The sequence below is a fragment of the Dendropsophus ebraccatus genome, chromosome 2, assembly GCF_027789765.1.
Source record: "Dendropsophus ebraccatus isolate aDenEbr1 chromosome 2, aDenEbr1.pat, whole genome shotgun sequence".
NCBI lineage: Eukaryota > Metazoa > Chordata > Amphibia > Anura > Hylidae > Dendropsophus > Dendropsophus ebraccatus.
Genome location: NC_091455.1, coordinates 106,023,043 through 106,041,701, shown reverse-complemented (window position 1 = coordinate 106,041,701; position 18,659 = coordinate 106,023,043). Strand labels below are relative to the sequence as shown.

The following is an 18,659-nucleotide window of genomic DNA, read 5'->3' as shown; positions in this document are numbered from 1 at the left end:
TACTGACTGTTCTTTCTAAAAAACAAACAAACAGGAAATAGTCAGAAAACAGGAAGCCCTGTGTATCCCAGGCCATCTGAGCGTTCACAGAGAGAGAGAGAAGGCAGTCATGTGACTGATGGACACATTGAGCCGTGACTCTCTGTACTGGCCGGAATTCCTGTGTTTAGTTTGTTTTTTTTCAACCAGCACAAGTCAGAAAATCTGCCTGCAGGAGACTAGACCTGGATTTCTGGTAAGTTCTGCTTTGTTTTACAGCATGATAACAAAAAAAATAAATAAAATAATTTTTTTAAAAAATGTATATTGCAAACTTGCTTTATATCACATCTACTGTTGATTTAGATTTTGAAGGTTATAACGGCAGGTACACTTTAGATTATAATAGAGTGGTGTACCCAGTTACCATACAGCAGTAAATTAAGCACCTATGGGTACACAATATGTAACACCAGGGCACTGTGGCATGGGATGTTTCCTAGGAGGTAATACCTCCTGACAAAAGATGAGAAGACAAGAACAATGACACTTATAAACATGTATGGATCTCTGTGTTTCCACAATGATTACACAGCTAAATACATAATGGAGAGCAATAATGTTATCAGAAGCCAAGCGAACAGGGTGACAGCTAGCGAGAAAAAAAATTGCTTTTGGTGTACTGAGTGGGTAATAAAAATTACATGATAGTTTCAGGTACACTACAAAAACAAGCTGATGTTGCTGTCACTCCAAGTGAACACTGCATGTAGGATCCATGCCCTCCTTACTGTCTGCAGAGTATCTGGGACATCAGTACATTGGGCGGAGGGGATATCCCCATGGAGGCTATAAAACAGGTCTGGAGGAGGGACAATCCTTCCTTAAATAAGTAGGTCCACTTATCATTTTATTAATGTTACAGCATTTGCATGTATCAGCTAATAAAACATGTGACATTTAATCAGAGATAAACAGGTTCTGGGCCATTTTCTTAATCTCTATATAACCTGAACCAAGTGTCTCTGGCGCAGGTTTTTCCTGGGGTATTTAATACATTTTCACCAGCTGGATTCCATTAATAATACAATATTGCGTAAAGGACTTGGCATAGTGCAGAATTCTGCAGGTGGCTGGAGGATTCTGGGTAGGTCACAGGAATACTCAAAGAGACTGTAGGATTAAATAATTTAAACCTTTTGCTCAAAATCCAAGAACTGTGAAGTTCACGTATCGGGGAAAAAAAAAGAAAAAACTTTTATTGAGGCTTCTGACAAACTTTTAACAGCAGCTCCCTATTATACAAAAAAAAAATGCCAGGTCAAACAATTATCTTTTATGCTAATGCTACCACGGAGGACTCTGGGTTTAACAATAATATATTCCGGAAAACAAACTATTGACATAAACCATTAACTCTGAGCCTGGAAATTCATTCAAACTTCCTACAAACAATACAGAAAACCTTCCTACGGCTCAGCATTTTAGAAATTTTAGCTATCATGTACAAAATAGAAAATCATATACATGTATTTCAAATTCTGCTCACACACCCTTCATATAACTCTTATTAATGGTATAGCCCACAGATTATTTTATGGTTTTCATGGACAAAGGGAATGAATTAAAAGTGTCAGTCATGTGACCTGGTATTAATCACATGACTAATGCCATGTTTAGCGCTATTTAGATAGCTAGGAGGCTATATACCACTCAGACAAGGGATATCAGTACAATTGTATGTTTACACGTGCACATTTTTCAAATTTTCTGTAGCTGATCTGCAGTAAATCTGTATTTACTACAAAAGGAAAATGTGTTCTAAGGCTGGCTTCACACTGCCTTTAAATCTTGGAAAAACACACACCAAAAAAAAACAAAACAAAAAAACAACACACAACACCACCATAGCGTTTTCTTTTTTTCTTGCAAAAATGCCAGAGGCCAGATGGTGGCTGGATGTTGAAGGAAATTTATGATCTGCCTTACATACATGGCATTTTATGGAGGTAGCATTTTTCTCTCCTCTCTGGCATTTTTAATGCTCTTTGGCAGTTTTTCTAAAACGCAGCATGCTGAGGGTGTGGTGCTTTTCAGAAAACTGTGGCGTTTTTCCACCATATGGGATTGTTCTGGTTGTTTCAAAAACACCATTGCTGTGCGTGTACCATTTTTGTCACCTTGTGTGGTCCAGCAACTAGGTCATGTGATGGCAGAGGAAAAAAAAAAAAGTTTGGCACAAAAAACACCTAAACCACAAAAAAAGAGCATTCACACAAAGTCAAAAATGTCTGAAAAAATATGCATATAGTACTGTGGTAAGCATTCAGTCTTCATTTTGGGGCTAATGTTGGGTCCGAAACGGGAGTGTAAAAGAGAAATTGTGGCTGCAGAACTACAGCTTTGAAGGATTCCTGACTAGCGTATAACCTTCACAGCATAATACAAAATGAACGACAGGGAAACGCCTGACCAACACTATACAAATACAACATTACTATCATAACATAAAGCCCAGAACTCAAATGGTGCCCCCCCCCCCAATAGAAATAATTTAAATAGTTCTGTAATGACATCCAGAAAGTTGTAGAGCTCTTTATACTCAACGCAATGGAACATTTCATCAGCACACATTTTCTCTCACTTAAATTGGGTCTTAACTGAATCAGTCACACCGTTATCAATGGATTTGCTGTAAATGCACATTCACTATTCATAGTAGTGTAAGGACACTTGACGCACAGAATAGGTTAATTTGATTAGTACTTTGCCTTGTGTGAGACAGCAGATGGCATCTGGTGCAAGCTCCCTCACATGTCTAGCATTTTGCAGACTTGACAAGATAAATGTATTTCATCTCTTAAGTTGGAAATGAAAAATTACTTTTCGGCCTTAATGCATTGGTTTTAAAATTATTGAAGATTAACCGTGTTTGGCATTTTACAATGTCTTAGCAGTTGCTGAAGATAAATATACAAGGGCCAAAGCATTATGTATTTAGTGTATTGAATGTTATATACTGCCCGGGCAGGGAGAGGTTAGGATTCTAATCCAGGTTTAGGAATACAGATTTTGATATAAAGGTCACACAGTGTCCTAATACCTGAACCTTCAGTTGACAGCTGTAATTTATGGGTAAATCTAGAAGACCCTCACACAGAGATACCCAACATGCTGGATTTTCAAAATTGGTAAATATTACTTTTTGCTATGGATAACCAATGAGTGCACAGAATCAGAAGAACCTACTATAAACTCATGTACCCTAAAACCAAAATGTGCTTAAAAATGTTTCAAAAAGCAAAAGAAAAGCTGTGAGACAACAATAACTGGCTTCCACGGTCTAATGTTGACTACTGCCGAGCCCAGTGGTTGGCTGCAGTGCGTTCAAAACAGGAGAGCCGTTCCAGTGCATCAGTGCTGGGAGAACCAGTCTGGCATAACTGGGGAGAGTGGAAGACAGGCGAGTACAGTGTATTTTGCTATTTTAAAACCCTCGCAGGCTATCATTTTTATTCACTTTACTCATGCCCAATCCCTTTTGTCTAATAACTAAGCACATATATTACTGAAGGGCATGCATTACTTGGCTTTCTAGTAGTAGTGCCTTAATACAGTACAGAACAATACCAAATGTCCTAAACTGCACTTCACCTGTACCAAGATGAGACAACCCTTTGGGCACAGGTGAGGGTAGCTTTATTTTATTTTCCTGGTGCACTGTGTATTCTGTACAGGACCCTGAAGAAATCATCTACACAGAAAGTGATTTACAGCTTACAGCAGCTGTTTCGGGATGCTACTTTGTATGTAGAAACTAGCTTTATATGTATTAGGCTGGGTTTACACTGTCTCTATTGCAGTCGATTTTTTTCATCATCTCTATTTTTTGTAAAAAGCAGAAGAAAAAAATAGATGTATATGTGTACATCCATTTTGGTCCATTTTTCCACTGACTCCCAAGATAAAAAAAACTGCTCAAAATGCATCAGTCTTTTTTAGCGTACACAAAAGCTAAAATAAAAAAAAAAAAATGGACCCAGTTTTTTTTTTTTTTAATGGAAGTCATTAGAAAAAAGGATGCACACAATACTGATGGAATAAAAGGACTGCAAAAAACATTGTGTGAACCCTGCCATTATACATATCTAAATATCCCGAGAAGTCAATTCCTACGCCTAAGGAGGAACTGTACATATAAAGAAATATACGAGGAAGAAGCCTGTGTTTTACAAACTAAATTCATACAGAAGGGATACAAACTGGACAAATTAGAACAAATCAGACAAGAAGTGGGGGAGATAGAGAGAGAACGGTTAATAGTGAATAAGCAAAAAGATAAAGATAAAGATGGGTATAATAGTCAAAATAACCAATTTGATATTCCATTGATTTCTACATATTCTAATCAAGCTAATAATGTGAGACAAATTGTACAGAAACATTGGAGCATTTTAAAACAGGATAAAATCATAGGGGAACTTATCCCGGATAAACCTAGGATGATTTATCGGAAAGCACAAAATCTGGGTAATAAAATAGCCCCCACTGTCCGGCAAGATTATATTGAGAAGTGTACAGGGATAATATCATATTCAGAAGGCTTCTTCCCTTGTAGGAAATGTAAATGCTGTACTAGTATGGGCAATGTAAAAAGAACTAACAAAGTTATCCATCAAAATATAAGTCACAACATAAAAGGACATATTACGTGTAAAACCAAAGGAGTGATTTATTTTATGAGATGCCCCTGCAATAAATTGTATATAGGGCGAACAAAAAGAACTCTACAAAAAAGAATTTCCGAACATATATACAATATAAAAAGACAGTTCGATGGCCACCCTCTATCACGACACTATAGAGAACATCATAATGGTAAAATTGACGGATCAATTTTTGGGGCGTTGGAATAAGTGAAGACAGAAGGAGGGGTGGAAATTATATCCATAAAATATCGAAAAAAGAGAGTGAATATATTTTCCTATTTAACAGCATGCAACCCGTAGGGCTAAATGCTGAATTTGAACTGTTTGCCTTTTTGTAAAAAATCATCTGGAAGGAAACAGGTTAATCCTGGGATGGGAATCCATACCTATAAAGGAGGAGCATCAACACGAGCAAGATCCTCTTGAGAAAGAAGGACGTATCCTTTGAAACGCGTCGAGGAAGAATCTTGCCTCCTGTAGCGATCCGTACAATCTGTGACGTCACAGAAGGATTCCCATCCGGGATTCCTGTAACTGGGGCTGAACGCGCCACTGGCCGGGGCGCACGCCCTATCTGGATTATATTCCGGTGTAAAGAACGTTTTAGGAACAACAACTAAAAAGGAATCAGTGACTAAGAACTCACACAAGGAAGTCACACAAAGGAAGTCACACAAGGGAAGCCACACAGGTCTACAAACGGGGAGGACTACAAATCCAAGCCGACATCAACAAGCACCAATGGTGAGTGTCTTGGTTTTAATACCCTACACTGCTCGCACTATACACTAACAGTGGTGCTTTTTATTGCTGTTTTTTATACTAGTACTAAGCGCGGCACGGCATTTTTCTTATATTCATTATACATATTTCCTCATGTGATTAAAAAAAAAATGATGTTCAGTTTGTATGTAGTGGTTGGTTGGAGGTTTGTATGTAGTGTCCCCACCTAATTTTGAATAGCAAGGGATGTGAGGTCGGTTTTGCGGTGCAAATATTATGAAATAATTCTTCACCTCTAATTTACCTATATAATGTGGGCCGGTATTGCACATCTATGTAATTATATAATCTTTTAACTCTCAACAGTATAGTCTCAGCAGTCAATAGACGGTAATCTGCCTTCCCAGCTGCACTAAAATTCTGCTGGAAATACCTTTAACTGCCTCCTAAGATGGTCACATATACAGCTGAATCAGACGACACTTCTTACTACAGATATTACCCCGAGGGCATGTGAAGCACTAATATGTTACAAGTCACTGAGCACCAAGAAACAATGCCCTTTTTAATTTGCCTTCACTCTGTGTTTTAGACAAACCATCTGAGTATTAAATTCATGTCCCACTCCAGGAAGCTGACATGCTTGTCCGGTGCCAGTCAGATGGAAAATAAACCCTTGACAGTTTGGCAGAATGCATTTAAGAATCACCGCCTCACACACACGAGCAATGGCAGGGAAAAAATGTAATAGTTTAACAGCTGCTAAACAGTGGCACTAACTCGAAGGCGAGGGTTAATATCTCTTCGTAGGCATCTGAAGGATTAATATGCTGTTTAGGTTTGAACAGGGACAGGTTCAACAGTACAATGTGAGCTTGTCTGCAGGAAAAGGGATTCAATCTTTTTCTGAAGAGCAAAGGGGTTTATTTGTGCCTTGCAGGTCTGCTGACAGTGAAGGATTTACTCACTGCTTTCTCTGTATGGAGGATTAATGTTCTGAAACACTGTTTTGGCCAGGAAATGGATTAATCTGTATTGGCCATGTACCTGTATAGTGGTGACAACAATGAGAAGGTTTTGTGCAAACAGTGAGAAAGTGAGATTATGATGTAAGACCACCATTAAGAGAAATGGCAAACAATATGACTGATCATGAATCCTGCAAATTATGACAGCAAGAACATGGCACACATACAAAGTGGTAAGGAGGTCTGCAAACTGAAAAATGCAGTGCAAAGATCTCAAGAGTGGGCCCCCTCTCCTCATAAGGTTTAACTGAACTATACTCATCAGGTATTATCACAGGTGATAGAAATATACATAGTGCATCATGTATTATCACAGGTGATAGAACTATACTCATCATGTATTATCACAGGTGACAGAATTATACACAGTGCATCAGGTATTATCACAGGTGATAGAACTATACTCATCAGGTATTATCACAGTTGATAGAATTATACTCAGTGCATCAGGTATTATCACAGGTGATAGAATTATACTCATTAGGTATTATCACAGGTGATAGAATTATACTCAGTGAGTACTAAGAGTAATTATTTCACTTAAGTCTGTGTTCAGCAAGATATCTTTTTCGATTGCCACAAAGTCAGACATGGTATGCTCTTATGTCACCTGTGTCCTCCTAGTGTGTAAGCTCTTATGTCTCCCCCAGTCCTCCTAGTGTGTAAGCTCTTGTGTCACCCCCAGTCCTCCTAGAGTGGTATGCTCTTGTGTCACCCTTAGTCCTCAGAGCGTGTAAATTCTTGTGTCGGCCCTAAAGAGTGGTGCATGTACTGTAACCAACAACACTGTATAGCACACAACTATTAATTGTACCCCATACAGCAGGAGAGAGGAGTTAGATAGGTAAATAGATAGAATAGATGGATATATGGAGGAGATAGACAAAAGAGTGAGAATCTTACTTCAGAACCAGCAGGGGGCACAGGTAGGCATGGTGGGAGGCAGAGGATCCTGGAATTGTACAGGGAGGATGAGGAGGAGGGAGAATGCACATTGGCTGTGCAGAGGTCACAGGTCACCACACCACAGGGTAGCCCATCCTGTGCTTCAGAAAACATTGCTGAAGCTGCAGCCACACGCCGTCGACTGATCGATGTTGTGATCTGTCTGGTATACTGTTCACCAGGCTGTAAGTGGGGGGCGGCTGCAATGCCATATCCTATAATTTTCCCCTTCCCCTCCACACTAACTGTGATCTGACTTATAACTTATGTTATTTGACCTGAACCAGTGGGCCCAGTGCAAATGCACCATCTGCCCTCTGGTTAAAGCGGCCCTGATACTAAACCTATTGCAGAATGGAATGAAGGTTACGGTCCTCTGTGTATTTCTGTGGGACTAGTATAGAGATATACACAGAAGACAATTACTTACAGTAGCTGTAATATTCCTAATTGTGGTCATGTGGGCATTCACCAAGACCAGAATGTTGTCTGATTAAGAAAATATTGACATGCTTTAAAAAAAAAAAAAAAGATGCACCAGCCTACATAAGCAAGCGTAGAGAGCTTCTCTAATTACATAAATATTCAAAATCAAACCAAAGTCTGATACCTCATTTCATAAAAACAAACCCATGTAAATCACTGCTTATTCTAGGTTTATGTGGGTGGCCCTGCTCAGAGATTGACAGCTATCTCTGGTGGAAAGTGAGCATGTAAAAAGAGCTGTCAATCATTGGGTCTTAAAGGTTTTTATGGTGGATGAGAGACGGATGTGTTGGGGTAGAGAGCTACAGAGTATAGGAGAGGCTTATGCACAATCTTGGAGGCATTTGTGTGAAATAGAAACAGGGGGGAGCACAAATGGAGATCATTGAAGGTTTGGAGGTTGCATAAGGGACAATAGTGGGATATCAGGTCAGAGATATGCCGAGGGGACAGCTTGTGGATAGCCTTAGTCAACAATGTAAAATTAATTTGTTGGGCAATGGGGGAACGTGAAGGGATGGGCAGAGGGGAAAGGCAGAGGAAAAGCAAGGGGAGAGAGGTGGATTAGTTGGGAAGCAGCGTTAAAGATTGGAGGGGAGCAAGGGTGTTAGATTGAAGGTCAGAGCGAAGGATGTTGAAGAAGTACAAGCGGGAGATAATGAGAGAATGTACCAGAAGTTTTGTTGAGTCAGGGTTGAGAAAAGAGTGGATTCAGGAAATGTCTTAGGGCCCTACTCCACCGGACGATTATCGTTTGCATAATCGTTAACGATTAACGATCTCAAACGACCGCTATTGCGAAAGACCTGAAAACGTTCACTCATTTCCATGAAACGATAATAGTTACTTATGATCGTAATTGCGATAGTTTTTTCTTCGCTATTTATTCGCTATTGCGTTCGTATCTATTTCGAACGACCGAACGATGTCTTATTCAATGCGAACGATTTGCGAACGAACAACGATAAAAATAGGTTCAGGTCTTATAAAGCGATCAAGGATTTCTCGTTCGGCCGTTAATCGTTAACTGCATTTCAACCGAACGATTATCGTTTAGATTTGAACGATTTAACGATAATCTGAACGATAATCGTCCGGTGGAATAGGGCCCTTAGAGGTTAAGGCGGCAGGAGGTGGTCAGGGTCTGAATGGGCAGTTTGACTCTACCCTGTCTTTTAAAGGTGACCCCAAAGCAGCAGACTTAGGAGACAGAGTGCAGCCGTTGACTGATACATAAGAGGAAGGGGTGGAGTGAGATGGGAGAGGGATGATAAGTTCTATTTTGCCCATTTTGAGTATTAGAAAGTGGGAGGAGAAAAAGGAAAATATAGCCGATAGACACTCTAGGAACCTGGATAGCAGAGAGTTGCCATCCAGACTTGAGGTAAGTTTGAGTGTTATTGGCATAGTGGTGGTATTTATAAATTAGTGTAATATGTAACACCAAGTACCAGATGGCCAAAAATCCTAGCATTACGAACAATAATAACAAAGGTAGGATATGCTTAATCAAACAGTATTTATTAAGGTGACACCTTCACCAGTATATACAACTATTTACAAATTGCAAACATTGTGGAAAATTCTGCACACTGTCGTGCTGTTCTTTCCCTATATTAAAGTTATCCAGTACAGACAAGAACCCTTTGTTGGTCTATTAGCTGTAACCAGAAATATCAATTCAACAGATCTACACCGTGATGGTGTCACCAACAAAGTTACTCTGTCCAATTCCAGTAACAAGTTCAATAGTCAGTCATACCATTCACGTTTCAAGTAGTAATAGTCCATGTAATTATAACAATGCCTTACCCAACGCGTTTCAGTCACTAGTATCTGTGACCTCATCAGGGGCGCCAAGGCTTTTCAATCAACTCCTGGTTTTTGTTGCAAAATACTGACCAAATACTAAGCAAAACATAGGTTTAGGGTGTAAAACACCTGCCTAAAGCAGGGCCAAAACGAGGCATTTCTTTATCCATGGTAACAATTCAGTGTGGCATCCCCACTCTAGCCACCAATGGAAATTTTACAAAATTGGAAAACTCCTTTACAGATCTATCATCCAGATCTGTCTTCTGAAGTTAAAGCCAAGAAAAAAAAAACTTTGATAGTAAGCCTCTAATACTGTGCAGTTAGCAGTTTCTTTACACAATATAACACAATACACACTATATGATATATTATGTAATTTCTTTACATAATAAATATCTCCTTTGCTTCTCTACTCCCCACACCACATCCATTCTATCAAATGATCACATATAATCACATCTTTTTATTTGCATTCTTGTATATTAAAACAGAGACAGACTATGCTGGGGTATGGTTAGGCAAGCAGTATGATATACTCTCTCACCAATTTATGATCTCAAAACATACAAATGACTTGAATAAATGAACATTAACAGGAGATACTGTGTTTACTCACCTGCAACAAACAGCGCTCCTTAAAGACATAGCCAATTAGTCTATCTAAATGCATAAGGCACTTATGATAGCGAATGTGATGGGTCAGCACAGGCAGCATCATGGCATGCTGGAAGAGAAAAAAAAATATTAAACCATTAGAGTTTAGAAAAAAAGACTAGCATAATAACAGCATCTCTTGAATGCCAGTCAATTATTACAACCAGTGACTGTGATATCCTCAGATTTTATGTAGAAAACATCTCAGATTACTTCTGGAGAGTATAAGCCTCTAAACGTGTATATATCACAAAATATATACGAGTTTCAAGTTTTAGTTCCACTCAAAAAAAAATTGGATTTTTTACATAAGCGATGCTTGCCTTTATTTAAACCATAAAATAAAATGAGAAGGTGCAACTAAGTAGACAATACATAATGATGCACAGCTTTTGCTTGAGGGTCATACAATGGTGAAGCCAAGGATACAGGGATGTAGTCTAAGTCAGAAATGATTCCTGAACTTCAGAAAGAAACATGATTAAAATTCCTGTGAAGACTTGATGGATGACATGGCTGTTTTTATATCACAGTGTAAGGGAGCCCTGGCAGCCAGAAGGGCCTGGCCAAAAGGATCAAGGGAGTCAAATGCAAGAACAACAATGTAATAAATACATAAATATAGTGGTATGGCCACATATCTGCTTTGGAAATATAAAAGGACTGATGGATCCATTATTAGGCTTGACGTTAATCAAACCTGAAGACAGTGACTGAAGTGAGATTACCTAGCATTATAGAACTGTTACCGAGGCACATTCATCTAATGAAGCACCGCACTTCAGCACATCAGCATTTCCTATTGAATTTCATGCAGCTGAATAAAACATTGGTTTTCTGGTCAGCATATTGCAGTGTCCTGACAATGCTCAAATAAAAACAGCTTATGTTTTAGTGGAGTTAAAACAGTAAAGATTTATAGTTGTCACCACAGACTATATGATAAAGACTAGTACTGCATCTCTGGGGTTGGTATTACTGACTAGCAGCATTGGACCATGCTCCAACATTGTGGTCACCACATGAAGTTAAAATCACACCATTGTGTGGTCACCAATACCAGTGCAATGTTGCTGATCGATTCCAGTATCATCGCACAGCTATTGGTGACCACATGGGGGCATGGTTTCAGCCGCATGCAGTGATCGGAACATGTGTGGGTGTGGGAACATGGCCTTGGGGCTCCAAGCTAGAATCTGGCAAAGAATAGGGGAATACAATGTTAAAAAAACTTTATTATTACGATCAGGTTTTTATCTTACACTATTTACACATGCGGAAACACAGCTTGTGAACAAAATCATTAACCTTTATGTCTAGATTTAGAAACACTCCTGACGTCAGTCCACAGCATGCACAAAGAACCTGAGGCAGATGCAACACATTAGCAAACAGAGAAGGACCAACAGCACAGCATTAGGTTGTGTTCTCACATTCACAGTTTTGTTGAGTGTGTGTTGTCTTTGCATTTGATAACTGCAGAGAAAATGCATAAAAACCTTTAGGGTAAAAAAAAATGCATGTATTTTTTTTTTTAAATGCTGCTTTATGGGCATTTTCTGGCAAAACATGCAATGGTCATAAACAAACTAACAAGCCTGTTTATCCCCTTGCTGCGCTCACACAGACAATTTAGGATCTAAGGTGTAAAATTGCAGCAAATTTTTGTGCCCCACAAAATACAGTGTTTTTTTGACCTCATGGCAGTCCAGACCACACCTAAATGGCCACCTTTGTTAGCTTCTCAGAGGACTCACATTTATGTTACTCTGTGTGCCTTTTTTTGATAATTCGGTGTACAATACCTGCAAAAATGTGCACACAAATACATTTACACGTACGATGATAAATTCCACCCAAAATTTGTAAACAAAGAGACCCAGCAAAAACAAAACCCAAATGCAAATGTAGAAACACAGCTTTTCTTTCATTCTGATTATGTTGTCTCTGTAATGTGATTAATATCACCACACCTAATGAGATCGTGTATGTATGGACAAAACAATTACCTGCGCTTTTGACCTGACTTACTATAGCTTTTATGACATCTGTCCTAACAGTAAAAACATGGTGAACCAAACATCTGCAAGTTTATATATTCTCCCTCTGCATGCCAAGCCTAAGGGAATTTGGATCCCTCCTATGTTTCTTATTTCTTAAGTGTAGTAAACATTTCAGATAGCTGTGGGTGCTCTACTGTAGAAATCTGCAGAATTTCTATACTCACAAACACAAAATTCAGGACAAGGATACCTACACTGCAGTACACTGAAAAGCTTGTGTAAAATCCTGTATTAACCTCAATAATAAGCATACCATTAAGGAAGAAAGTCAGCAGTGATTCAATACATCCTCTTTAATGTCCCGTTAAATAGAGGGACCATTAATTTCCAAATCCATAGAGTACTATTGAAAGTTAATCTGAATATTTTATATCCTTTTCTTCATTTCAGCCAATGACTCTTCAACATTTTCTGTCTACAAAGATGCTACTAATCTTCTAGCCTCAGACCCCAATCACACAAGTAAATGTTATATTTCTCCTTTTAGAGTAATTCATGTGAGATAAGATATGTGCTAACTCAATATTAAGAGCTCTCCTGTTGCTAATAGAATCCACAGTGATATTTCTTGAAGAGCAAAGAAGTTTTTGGTGGTAATTTGTAAAACATGTAAGTTTATTGAAAATTATGAAGCTAAGTGTGTTAAAGTGGATATTACATGTCTGACTGCTTCCCCTTTATGGTGACTCCAGTTTCAGCGTGGAGCATACCTCGAGCATGCTCGGGTTTGTCCGAACCTGAATGTTCATCATATGATTACCAGTGGCTAAAGAAGTAGGATGTAGCCCTACAGCTACCTGGAAAACATGAATACAGCTTATGTTTTCCAGAACCCTCTAGGGCTGCATTCAACCTCTTTTTGACTATATGATGAACTATATGAAAACAAACCACTGAATGTACTCGCATATATTCCAACCTCTTCAGCCACTGATAATCAAATGCAGAGCCTTCAGGTTTGGACAAACCTGACCGTGCTTGAGGTTTGCTTATCTCTATCCATTTTACACAGTCAAGAACATAGCTTGACAGGGTTTATGAGCCTTTTGTCTTAACCCCTCCAGTTAAGTGTTGTCTCTTTTGTCGTTTTAGCAAACAAGGCTAGACTTCAAAGAGCATGGATACCCTGGTGCCCGCTTCGGCGGCACATATACTAAAAAAGTGACCATGGTATTAATTAATTATACTAAAAAAGAGACCATGGTATTAATTTAATGTAAATACACATAAATGTTGTTTAATAATAATTGTTCTTTTTGAGATTTTAAATGTCATAAAAGCATTTCTATTTCTGCTCAACAGCATGTTTGCACCCAATATACTTAAGAACCCCACAGCCGAGGTTTTAAGGGGCAGAGTTTCCGGGTTAACCAATCACAACTGAGTAGTGGTAAGCACCTTGGTTTGTCAATGGATACTGTTACCGCCTATTGATTGTTAAAGGTGGTGGGGGCTTTGTTTGAACCACTGTTCTTAATGGGGTGTGAACCTGTGCCCTCTTACCCTTGAGAATTGAGTTGACAGTCTTAAGTCGTCAATGACGTATTGGGAGACAAACAAATAACACTCATAACTAGTTAACTAGTTAACAAGTTAAAGGAGTTGGGCAGCTTTTAGGTGTTTTTTAAACTGTGTGTAAATAATAATTATATAATTATTAAAAATAATAATTTTGCTTTCCAGATTAGGCGGTGCAATGGGTGGAGGGTGCGCAGAGAAACAGTGGGGCAGTTGTCTATAGCAATCATATTGTTACTTCCATTTCTTAAAAAAAAAAGAAATCTAAGTGGAATCTAATTGTTTGCTATGGACAATTACTCTGTAATCACACGAAAATCCAAAGCACTCCAGCATAAGGTGAAAAAAGGTAGTGGTTTATTACAAAAATGTGCAGAAACACAGGATGCAACGTTTCAGTTCTCTCACAGAACCATTATCAAGCATAGTGAATAGGTCACTGACACAGGTTTAAATAGTTATCTCATTAGTGAAACCAACCCCCTGGGCGGTGGTCCACAAAGGGAATATGTGACCAGGGGGTTGGTTTCACTAATGAGATAACTATTTAAACCTGCGTCAGTGACCTATTCACTATGCTTGATAATGGTTCTGTGAGAGAACTGAAACGTTGCATCCTGTGTTTCTGCACATTTTTGTAATAAACCACTACCTTTTTTCACCTTATGCTGGAGTGCTTTGGATTTTCGTGTGATACTTGGGGATCCCCCCAGCCAAGGGATTTGCATCCTACTGCACCCGCTACACCTGTGAAGAAGTGCGGCTCCTTTCTCCTCTGCAATTACTCTGTAATAAATCCCCCACCAACATCTTTTAATATACATGAGCTCTGACATATATATATTTTATAGCATACAGCTCTTTTTCTTCTTTTGGTTACCCTTCCATAACATGGTATTGCAACTAGTGATGAGCAAATCTGCCAGGGCTGCCTGGAAGACATGGATACAGCTTAAGGCCACTGGGAGTCAAATGCCGAGTGTTTAGGTTCAGCTGAACCGGTAAGTTTTGGCAAGTTTGCTCATCACTAATCGTGGCCATAATGTCACTTAGCCTCCTCTGCTGTGCCTGCATTAGTTTTTTTATGTACATATGGGGAAGGCCAAGTGATGTTGTACAACAGGCATTGGGAACCCCTGGTCCTTAAGCTGTTGCTAAACTACAATTCCTATCATGTATGGACAGCCAAAGCAATAAAAAAAAAAACTGTTGATCAGTTTTAAAGTATGGTTTCACACTAGTATATTACAGTCACAGGTGCCAGACTTGTGTCCGTAATAAAAATGCATCCATAATATACCCACCTGAATCAGACTATAGGCATGGATTCTGTGCAGACTTTTTTTCACACAGCATGCGGATAACATATATACAAATCATATCCATTTTGCTGCTGCTATAATATGTTATAGATTTTCTGTACCTGTATCCAGAGTGAAAGATCCATGGCATTTCTGCCCTGTGTGAATGTACCCTAAAGCAACGAAATGTACTTGCAGTCCAAGCTTCGGTACAAACTCATTACAGTAAAAATGTATTGTCCTAGATTCCCCTTCATCCCCTGCTTTCTGTTACCAGTTACTGCATTCAGCTACAACACAAAGCATAGAGCTTGCTTTCAACGCAATCTAGTGTTGTTTGATAGACACGGTGTGAAATTGCCTTTGCATGCAGAGGAAAATCTAAATAATTAGCTGCTTCCATTAAGGTTGATTGGTGTGAGTTCAGAAATTACTGTGCAGCTACAAAGGTGTGAAATGGGTCTTTTTCACTGAAGTGCCATGAGGCCTTCACAACTGATTCTAAAGCCGTGCTGCTCGCTGGTAACGTAAAAGAAAGATATATGAAGCTCTAAGTGAGGCTATGCTGCTCACAGTTATACATGCTTTGCAAAAGGAAAGTTAGGAGGAGACCAGCCAAGAAGGGCTCAAGGTTTTGACTCATTAATATTAATTACCTGGCAGACATCTGAGCGAATGCCAGTTTTCCAAAAACCCTGGCTACTCAGTTCTACTGTCACTTCACGCCTCATTGTGTTCTTCTGTCTGATCTTCTGAAGAGCCTCCTAGTTAGATGAAAGGAAAATTGTTAGGTTGTGAAATATCGGGGGAAAAACAATAACAACAGCGTATAGTTGGAAGAAATTGTATCAAATTAATCTGTCTCAAATATACAATACTAAGAGGACGCCATAGATATACAGCAGAGAAGAAAGTCGATGGAAATATATAGATGTCTGCCGCTGCTCAGTGCTGTGGCAATGAAAACTTCAGCAAAGTAGGACAGCAAGTAATATTTAAGCATCATGTAAACACGGATTAAGCAGACCATAAAGCTAACTCTGCAAACAGCCTGACCACAGTGAACTGGAAGATTAGGTTATTACAGAGAACATATGAACAGGGAATAGAGACATCCATGAGCATGACTCCATTACTAAATTAGTGACAGCATGGACACTCTGCAGAATGATACACAAATGAATCACTGGGTGCCCAATGGTTCTGCTGGCTGACAAAGCATTGTGCTATACAGAGAAAGGTTATAGGATGAAAAGAGACTATAATGCATTCCATTTACACAACTAGCCCACCTACAGATCAGCCGTACAATTAAAACCATCAGCCTTAAAGTATACTGCAAGGACCTCTCTTGCTTGTAAATACAGCTGACACACTGGTGGTATGTGGCATTCAAATGATAGCAGATCCTCTAAGACCTGTGCGTTATGAGGTGGGGTCTCAAAGGATCAGACTTGATTTTTTCAGCACATCTCACACATGATAGATTGGATTGAGATTTTGGGAATATAGAGACCAAGTAGACACTCAGAACTCTTTGTCATGTTCACCCTAAAAAAAAATTTCAGTGTGGCAGGAAGGATTATTCTGTTTAACCCTCAACTTCACAGCCACTTTTGGTGTTGACAAGCCTTTATTTTAAAATAGGATTATTCTTGTTTTATGCGCTAATAACAACTAAGTGAAACTTAAACCAATCCAAGTGATTTTGAGATAGTAACAAAGATAATAATGCAAGGCAAATTAAATAATAGTTGATATTTACAATATGGCTACTGCATGTCGGCATTATTTGGTAAAGGTTAGAGATGAGCAAACCTCGAGCATGCTCGAGTCCATCTGAACCCGAACTTTCGGCATTTGATTAGCGGTGACTGCTGAAGTTGGATAAAGCCATAAGGCTATGTGGAAAACATGAATATAGTCATTGGCTGTATCCATGTTTTCGAGACAACCTTGGAGCTTTATCCAACTTCAGCAGCCCCAGCTAATCAAATGCCGATTGTTTGGGTTCGGATGGACTCGAACCCGAACCCGGTTAGCTTATCTCTAGTAAAGGTACTTTTCCTTTTTAGAATGTAATAGGGATTAGAAGTTTAGCAGCAAATGTTTTTACATTTTAGATATGGTAACAGCAGCGACAATCAGGTACAGTAATAAGAGTAACGATCAGGTACTGTAACAGGAGACAGGAATGACTACCATGGAATCAAGGGGTTACAGAGGCCACTGACATAAGGAAGAGTTGGTTAGCAATGATGTTAAGGTGGGTGGTACATGTCAAAGTAACATCCACATGAATGCCAGGACCCAAGGTTTCCAAGCAGGACAATGCCCGGAGCGATGCACGTGCACCTACATGTCCCCACAATTTAAAATAAAAGGTTATTCTTCATGCCAGGTCACCTTCTATCATTGCCCCATGGTCCAATTTTGACGCCCATGTGACTGTTGTTGGCACTTTCAGTTGTGAACAGAGATCAGAATAGCCAATCAGCTGTTTTCCAGACCCATATGTAGCAGGATGTTATGTACTCTGTATTCTGACACATTTCTATCATTGCTAGCAATAAAGTGGTACTTTTACTAGCAATAAACTGGTATCAGAAAGTTATGCAGATTTGTAAATTACTTCTATTAAACAAACTCAAGCTTTCCAGTATAGATCAGCTGCTGTATGCCCTACAGAAGTAGCCTATTCTTTACAGTCTGCTGCCACCTCTGTCTGTGACAGGAATTGTCCAGAGCAGTAGCAAATGCCCATAGAAAACTTCTCCTGCTTTGGACATCTCCCGCCATGGACAGAGAGCAGCAAAGAGCACTGTCAGACTGGAAAGAATATACCACTTCCTATAAAGCAGACAGCAGCTGATACGTACAAGAAGGTTTAACATTTTTTTTACTGAAGTTACAAATCTGTATAACTTTTTAACACCAGTTGATCCAGTCACTGCCCGATTATGACCCCCCGCAGTGTGACTGACAGAGGTCTCATACTTACCTCTGTCCAGTCAGCTTGGCGACCTTCTCATACAGTCTACCACAGGAAGATTCTATAAGAAGATCGCAGATAACACTGATCAGTGCTATGCAATGGCATATCACTGGCCAGTGTTAGCAATCTAAGGACTGCAGGTAATACTCCCTTAGGAGGACTTAAAAATAAAAAAATATTTTCATGATATAGCCTCTCCTTCAATTAAAGTTTAAATCACCCCCCTTTCCCATTTTACAAATAAAAAATGTAAAAATAAACAAATAGAAAATATATATTGTAGCGTGTGAAATTGTCCGATCTATTAAGATATCACAATACTATTCCTGTACAGTGTACAGCATAAATGAAAGGAGCAAAAAAATCTCAATGATTGTAGATTTGTTGTCACATTATCTAAAAAAAATTACTAAAAAACTATCAAAATCTTTCATCTACATAAA

At 39.0% G+C, this 18,659-nt stretch overlaps 1 protein-coding gene across 2 annotated transcripts in view; it reads right to left on the bottom strand.

The window, feature by feature from the left end:
- DROSHA (drosha ribonuclease III) overlaps positions 1-18,659 on the bottom strand; it is a 214,898-nt gene that overhangs the window by 92,933 nt on the left and 103,306 nt on the right. For both annotated transcript variants that reach the window (XM_069958135.1, XM_069958134.1), the window contains exons 16-17: positions 15,878-15,985; positions 10,302-10,409 (exon numbers count right to left, since the gene is read on the bottom strand). In XM_069958135.1, coding sequence (XP_069814236.1) covers positions 10,302-10,409; positions 15,878-15,985 — 216 coding nt within the window. The remainder of the gene's footprint in view (positions 1-10,301; positions 10,410-15,877; positions 15,986-18,659) is intronic.